Source organism: Hydra viridissima, unplaced genomic scaffold, assembly GCF_058129835.1.
Source record: "Hydra viridissima isolate aposymbiotic clone 2 unplaced genomic scaffold, HvirCarnegie_v1 scaffold_4, whole genome shotgun sequence".
Lineage (NCBI taxonomy): Eukaryota > Metazoa > Cnidaria > Hydrozoa > Anthoathecata > Hydridae > Hydra > Hydra viridissima.
In genome coordinates this window covers 12,111,987-12,119,808 of record NW_028324303.1, presented here as the reverse complement: position 1 = coordinate 12,119,808, position 7,822 = coordinate 12,111,987, and the positions used below count along the sequence as shown (strand labels likewise).

General features: G+C 36.3%; 1 protein-coding gene across 1 annotated transcript; it reads right to left on the bottom strand.

Moving 5' to 3' along the window:
- Positions 1-280: 280 nt before the first annotated feature.
- On the bottom strand, positions 281-7,355 carry LOC149889937 (uncharacterized). The gene is made up of 3 exons (XM_090085195.1): positions 6,513-7,355; positions 5,212-5,385; positions 281-316 (listed from the first exon to the last, which is right to left on the bottom strand). The coding sequence occupies exons 1-3, from the start codon at positions 7,353-7,355 to the stop codon at positions 281-283; spliced, it is 1,053 nt and encodes a 350-aa protein (XP_089941321.1).
- Between the last annotated feature and the right edge of the window lie 467 nt (positions 7,356-7,822).

The following is a 7,822-nucleotide window of genomic DNA, read 5'->3' as shown; positions in this document are numbered from 1 at the left end:
TGTGAGTTGGTTGGATCAGTCACGTTGATCAATTTGTGTGAATTCAAATCCAAATCTGCTACACCTACAGTTGTTCCACCTGAAGCATGAGTGTCTACGTAATTTTTCGTAGCCGAATCTGAAGCTGATGTAGGTTCAGCTAAATTAGTTAATTTGTGCGACGTCATGTTAATGTCGGTGTATGAAATAGTGTTGTAAGAGACTTTGGTGTCTACATACCCTTTTGTCGCTGCGTCTTTTAAATTGGTTGGATCGCTCACATTGATCAACTTGTGTGAGTTCATGTCGATGATCCCTGTGATCGTGCTGGATCCATCTGTTTTAACACATAGACTCGAACTCACATCGACATAATTTTTAGTGGCGGCGTCATGAAGATTAGTTGGTTCGTTCAAATTGATGGCTTTGTGAAAATTTAAATCCAAATCTGCAGTTCCCACTACAGTTCCAGTACCACCTGTCACGTGATTGTCTACGTAATTTTTCGTAGCGGCATCGTGTGCGTTGGTGGGTTCACCCAGGTTGATGATTTTATGAGAGTTGTAATCCAAATCTGCAGTGATGGTGCTCGATCCGTCCGTTTTAATATAAACGTTGCTGGCTGAGTCTGATGCAACACTATCAAAATAAACACTGATTTCGCTTCTGTTGAATTTGTCAATCATTTTTTAATGGGGTAAAAATTTTTTTAGATCTTTTAGATCTGTTGAAAATTCTTCGAATTTTTTAAATGAGTAAAACTTTTAAAAAATCACCAAAGGGTGTTGACAACGTCTTGAAAGCTGTCTCCCTCTTCGCATTTTTTCAAGACGTAAAGACACAAGTGTCCACAATAAGACGTGTTTCCAAATTGTACCCTTTCACTGTTGTAAAAGACAGGACTTTTCAAATAGTCAACGAGCTCGACGAGAGGTGGCTGAGCGTAAGAGTCAAAGCTGAATTTTTTATCACCGTCTTTGAACCAACACACCCAATGAAACCCATCTGTGCTCGAATCCCCCGTGTTGACAATTCCACATTCTTTTTTTCTTGGCTTTTTTGGCAACGCGTCTCTGACAAAAACTCCTCTAAAGTTTTTTATTTTTAGTTTTTTTGCTGCTTCCATCAACTGAATAGTGGATAAAGCCTCGTTTGGTAAAACAATTCCCTCCACATTTATTTTTTTGTTTCTCATTTTTTTATTTTGTTATTTTTTTAAATCTTTCATTTTTGTTACTCGTCTTTATCACTTACCTTTTTTGTATCCGCGATTATCCCTCTGCACTCTTCGATCAACCTTTTTGACTTACCTGAAATTTCTTTGTTTTCCGCGATTATCCCTCTGCACTCTGCGATCAACCTTTTTGCCTCTGTCTTTGGTTCTTCCTCTACACCGTGTTCTTCCTCTGTCTCTGTCGATTTTTTTAATTTGTAGTGACCATAAGCCAACGTGTGTATTCCATCTTCCAAAATGACTCTTTTGTCGTCGTTAGAGCTGAGTGCGACTTTGTTGATTTCTTCAGTGAAAATATTGTGATGATGAGATCGTAAGACGTTCATTTTTCTGAGCTGTTCTTCTTTAGTCATTAAGCATTCTTTATAATCTTGATGAGTGATGTGCTTTTCAACAACACATTTCTGAATTCCTTTGCATTTTTTGTGTTCTTCTTTTTCATTAAAGACCTCATAAGAGTAGAGCTTAGGACGAAGCCCAACAAACTCTTTAATTTGCTTACCACCTGTTTCATCCTTAAACTTACCGATGACCTTTTTATTTTTAAACCCAACGTCAAATGCAAAGTTTTGAACGGCAGGATGATCTTTAGGAAAGTCGCTCGTGTCAAACTTGCTTTCAACGTCATCAGCAATGTCTTTGTAAAAGTCTTCCGTTTCTATTTCATAAAAGAGCGAATCAGTATCAGTCATGAGTAATTTCAGCTTATCCCCGTATTTAGGTTTCATGTAGTCGTAGTGATGTTCATACATGAGGGTTTTGCTGATGTCTAGGATGCTCATTCCCAAGAAAACAGGTTTGTCGTAAAAAACAATTGTCTTTTCCATGTGAACCGCGATTAAGTTTTCATCAAAAATGGTGTTTCGTTTATATTTAATTTTTTTAGATAATTTTATAGCTTCTTTTCTCGTGGTAATGAGTCTAACATCAACGCGTTTTAGAATATTCTCCATGGTTTTCCCAAAGACAGAGTTGTTCATGAGTTTGAAAAATTCTTTATCAGATTCGTTTGTAGCTTCTTTTCTCTTATCGGTGTTGAGATCAATGTACTTTTTCATGAAAGGTTCTTCTTCAAAGGTGATACCTCGATGAATTTTTGTAGTGATCAACCCCATTCGTTCATAGAGTTTTAGGTTTTCATGGTGAATAACATATTTTTCTTTGTTGTTTAAATTGGGAACTAACTTTTCCACTTTTCCAACAAGCAATCTTTCAGGAGCTAAAGGGTAATCATTGTGTAAATCGTGAAGACTTTCAGGATAATCTAAATCAACTTCGAGAATGCAAGGCATGGATTTCCAATTTAAAAGTTCATCCTCAGTCATCCATCTAAATCCTCTAACTGGAAGAGGTTTACTCATAGCATATCCATAAAGATTATTGGCGTCTAAATATTGAAGGAATTTCGAAGGTTCTGAAGGTTTATAATCATCACTCATGTATTTGTTGTTAGCAGTTCCATGTCGATTGGAGATCATGCAGATTCCACCGCGTATTCCTTTTCGAATCATGTTGAGCATATCAATATCGGTTATAAGCTCTATTACAACTTCAGTTTTCTTTAGCATAGCATCCCAAGCCAAACCAGGGGAGGTGTAATACCAAGCAGGATCAAGACTGTAATGTTTCATACAAGTGTCTCTAAAAGTTTCAAAGACATCTGCCAGTATCAACACATCTGACACGTTGTACAAATCGTGATAATCTCTGAACGTTTTGCATTGAAACGTGTTCCAAACCTTTTGCGCATGCGCGTATTCTTCGTCGCTTATCCCCTCGTGTCTAAGTTTTGAGAAAAACGCTTCTTTTGGTGGTAATTGCGTTTCTTGAAATTTATCGAATCCGTCCACCCAATCGTAAGGGTACACGCCTTTTTTACAAAGCAAATTAAATTTTTCACCTTCAAAATGTAATGCAAGGCTTTTAAACTGCTCTGGCTTTAAATTTTTAGACAAAGTATCCAAACTGGAGGAAAGGAATTTAAAGCTGTCGATGAACCTCAATTCAATTTTTTTGTTTTTTGGTTTTCCATCTTTTCCAATGTACTCTCCCACTTTGATTTTTTTCGAGAAGCTGATATATTTTTCTTCATTGTTGGGTATACAAGTGATCTTTCCACCTAATTTTTTGATAAACAAATGAGTGTCGTAACCAGACAAATTATGAAAAACGACCGGGATGAATTTTGGAACTTGAAATTTTTTATTGCAATCGTCGTGAGCCGCTCCTCGATATTTTCCAGTAAAATGACAGTGATCACGTACTTTGTCGTCTTTGAGATTTTTATTGCAAATGTGGCAAACTGTTGCGGATTTGAAATTATTTTCGTCCTCTTTTGTCAAAACCATCTTTTTTTTCTCGATTTTTCCGAAAATTTCTTTTATTTCTTTTTCCAAACTTTCGACAAAAAATTGAGCCACGTCTTGGTTCTCGTTTGACGATTCGGAAATGGATGGTTCAGCATCATAAACGGTTTCATCAAAACATTTGATGTAATAGGAAAAGGAACTTGGAATGTGTCTTTGAAACTTTTTTGTGTAAGACTGGTTTGAGTTGGGAGCGCACGAGCCTATCGGCTTGATAAAGCTTTCAAAGTCAGCATATACGATAAATGGAACCCTCATTGACTTTCCGATGCCTTTAAACTGAAGAGTTGCACCCTTTTTAGGAAGTTCAATTCTCATTGGCGCGTTTTTATAACAATCTTCTCGATGTTTTTGAAGCTTTTCTTCTTGATCATAACATTGAAGGCACCTTCTGCAAAAATGTTGTTTTCTTTTACCTTTTGATGTTGAGGAGCCGGCAAATCGACTGAAACTATTAATGAGACAGTAATGTTCTGTGTCTTCGTTTTTAATATACAGCAAATCAACATTATGCTTTCGATCGAGAAAGTCAGATACTTTCAAAGGGTTGGGTTTTTTATTTTCATACTCAAAAACGTTGATGCTAATAGTTGGATTATTTTTTTCAAACTTGACAATATTATGGTAATTCACAGGAAACTCCATTCCTTCCCAATTCAGCTCTTTTGACTTTTCAATCAAGTCTTCATCAATTCTTTCGTTGTTTTTATTTTTCAGATTCAACGCTCTGGTAACTGACCATTTAAAGCATTGATTGTCGTTGTTTTTCATGTTGATGATTGCCTTTTTGTCTTTTAGATCGTCAGTCAGCTCAATGTAGGATCCACCGCTGAGAGGTGTGTAATCGATAAAGTTTATATCCATTCTTAAAATCTTAGATAGGATGCTATTAGAACCTAAAGCATTGTATTTGACACTACTTTCCAATACTTTTTCTTCCATTTCACCCATGAGTTCTCTTACATCTGTAGCTGCTCGAATAATTTCCGAGCTGGATGAAAAGCTTGCTTCCCGAGTCACTTCTTCACCGGTCATGATGCTTACAGATTTCATTTCGCACGTTAAAATAATTCTTACTTTTGTATTCCTTTCTCCTTCCATGGTTTGAATGGCAGACTCTCTTACCAAATTAAAAAAGGATGCAATGTCTTGATATTGAGAAGAAGGCTCGTAAGAATATAACCTAACAGTACTACCCAACGCGTGTTCAGTCAACTTGAATTTTATTTTATAAGGCTTTGGCAAGGGCTGTTTATACACTGTTTTTAATACAAGTGATTTTATAGACTGTATCTTTTTATCGATTTGTTCCGCTGATTCGTTTACCTTCTGCTTGACTACTTCAGGAACGTAGGGTTCTATCCAATCTTTAACATCATCAAACTTAGTTTTAACATACGACGCCACACTTTTTGCAGCTGCCTTCAGACTTGAAAAAAATGAAGGTCTCGGTGGAATGACTGGTTTTGGTGTTATGGCAGGTGTTAAATCTAAAACCGGTTCATCAAGGATATGTTTTTGCAAATGAATTGGTTTCGGAGCAATAGGAGGTTTTACCACAGGTCTTGGTGGAATGATTGCTGGTTTCGGAGCAATAGGAGGTTTTATCACTGCAGAAGGAACAATCCTTACTTTTGTTGGCTTTATTGAAACTTTTGTTGGCTTTATTGAAACTTTTACAGCTGGTCTAACAAACCTCACCACGGTAGCATTAACAGGCAAAGGTCTTGCCTCAGTCGTTCGCCTACGAAGAGAAGCAGGAGCAGAGACAACTCTAGGAGGTTGCAAAGCCATTATAAGTTCCCCCTTTCTCATTTTAGAATACCCTCTTATTTTTTGCCTTTTAGCAATTTCTTTTAATTCTTTCAACGTTTTGTTTTCCATTTTTATTATAGCAAGAAATTTATTTAACCCAAAATCATTTTTCTAATATTTTTATTTCTTTTCAATTCTCTGAAAAAAGAATTGAAAAAATTTTTTTACATTTCTCACGGACTTTTTCTTTCAAGCTTTTCCGAATTTAAAATTTCAATCTTTATTCCATCTTCCACTTTTCCATTTCGACGTTCTAAATATCTCCATCCATGTCCTGTCTTTTTCATTGCTTTGTAAAGGGATTTGTATTCAACCACTTCCCCGGTTTCCATATTGGTTGTTTTCACAGACACAGGTTTATTTCGAATTGAAGCAAGCCTCTCATATTTTGGATCGATCGGTTTTTTTTCCGTTTTCTCATTTTTCATTTTTATTTCTTTTTTTGGTCGACCCACTGACCTGTGTTCTTTTACACCTTTCAAAAGCGAATCTTTACTTATTAGATTATTATCAATCGCAATCATCATCAAAGGCAACAATTTGTTTGAGGTTAATGTGATTCCATTTTCCATAAGCAAATTTTTCAGATAATTTTTTGTATATCTCATGTTTTATTTTTAAAAAGAAAAAAAATTTATTTAAATCATTTTTGTTAAGAATCTCATGAAGAACTTTCAAACCTAATAAACAACGTTCATGTTGGTTCCGTCGGAATCGAATTTGATCAATCTGTCTGAAATGATCACTGCAAAAATAACGGTGTTTTCTGGTACTGCTGTTCGAAATTTGAGGTTGACCACCAATTCTGCTGTTTCAGAAACAACTCTTTCTTTTTGCTTGCTAATGTCTACAAAAAACAACGGATACAAATTTTTATATTCAAGCAGAGACAAACCAGATTGACAAACAAGTTCGTTTGTACCATAATATTTATCGTCAAAAGAGAACGCATCAGAATGAGCCATGGTAATTTTCTTTTCTCCAAAATTCAAATCGTAATTGTAATTTGGATATTTTATTCCATTGACGGTTACGAAAAAATTGCTGACATCACAATGGTTGAAAATGGCTGGATTTATAATTTGACTGGAATTCTTGTTTGTCTGAAGTCCAAGCACGATATATCTCGGAACGCTTGTGTCTGTGATTCTTCCTAGAGTCCAAGTGAATTCTGTGAGACCAGCAGGAATGACCTGTCTTTCGACTCTGTTTGACTTATAAGCTACTGGGACGCGAATTTTACTCGCCATTAATTTCAAGAATTCGGATTTCTTCGAAACATCCAACTCAATTCTAGGCATAAAAAGTCTGAATTTTTTAAGGTCGATCATTCCTGCGGCAACAGTCTCGGCTCTGTAAATGGCGTCGTCGTATTCTTTTTTTGAAAAGGTAATTTTGTGTCTGAATCCATAGACAACTTTGTCGTAAGTTTCGCAAAAACCAAAAATGTGTTTTAATGGTATCTTGAACGAAAACGCACCAATGGATGTCGTGTCTGCAAACAAGTGGTCTCGCCTTACAACAAACCCTGAATTTCCGGTGGCGTTTGAAGTGTCTTTATACCACATTTGCTTCAAACCATCTGCAAGCTGAAAACCAAAAGGGTATTTCAACAATCCAAGCATGGTTGTTCCTTGACCTGGATACATAACCCTTTCCACTTGTTGTCCTGTTAAATCATAGGTGATATCGCTGAACAAATACATGATGGCGTTGTTTATCAGAGCAATGTTGTCTGTTGCTGTGTATGCAGTCCCATCCGCTTTTTTGAGAACCCCTTCAACGAGGATGTAAGCCTCAGACGGAACTGTTTGCACAGATTGACAATCAATTTCAAAAATGATCTCTGCTGAAGAATTTAAATCGAGGTTTGTTGGGTGGTACTCGAAAAAATCAACTTTTTCAATTCCAGTGTCATACTCTGGCATTTCATCAACTCTTAATCTATCGGTGTTTATCATTTTTAAAATGAGAAAAAAAAATTTATGTCATTTTTGATTTGTTAAAATAATCAAGCAATCAAAAGCCCGCTCCCCATTTTAACGAGATCTTGGATTCTAGCCGCATTCTTTTTCGTCATTTTCTTTTTCACTTGAATGGAAGAACCAAACATTTTTTTATGCAGCTCTTCCATTGGATTAATATACGGATCAGTCTTTGCCGCTTCGTTTACAATCGTGGTGAGTATTTGGTTTGGATTCACTGTTCCTGTCTTGGCGTAAACTTTTTCAAGCGCTTTTTTTCCTTTGTCGATGGCAACGTCTTTAGCAGTGGATATAGCTGAAGAGGCTAATTCTTTTCCAGCTGATTTGGCGGCTGTGATTGCTTCTCTTCCAATTTCGCTTGCTGCTGCTTTTCTCAATAAATGAAGAGACGATCGTGAAGCGTTTGAAGCTGCCATTCTCCTCAAAAAATTTTTAATCGCGTC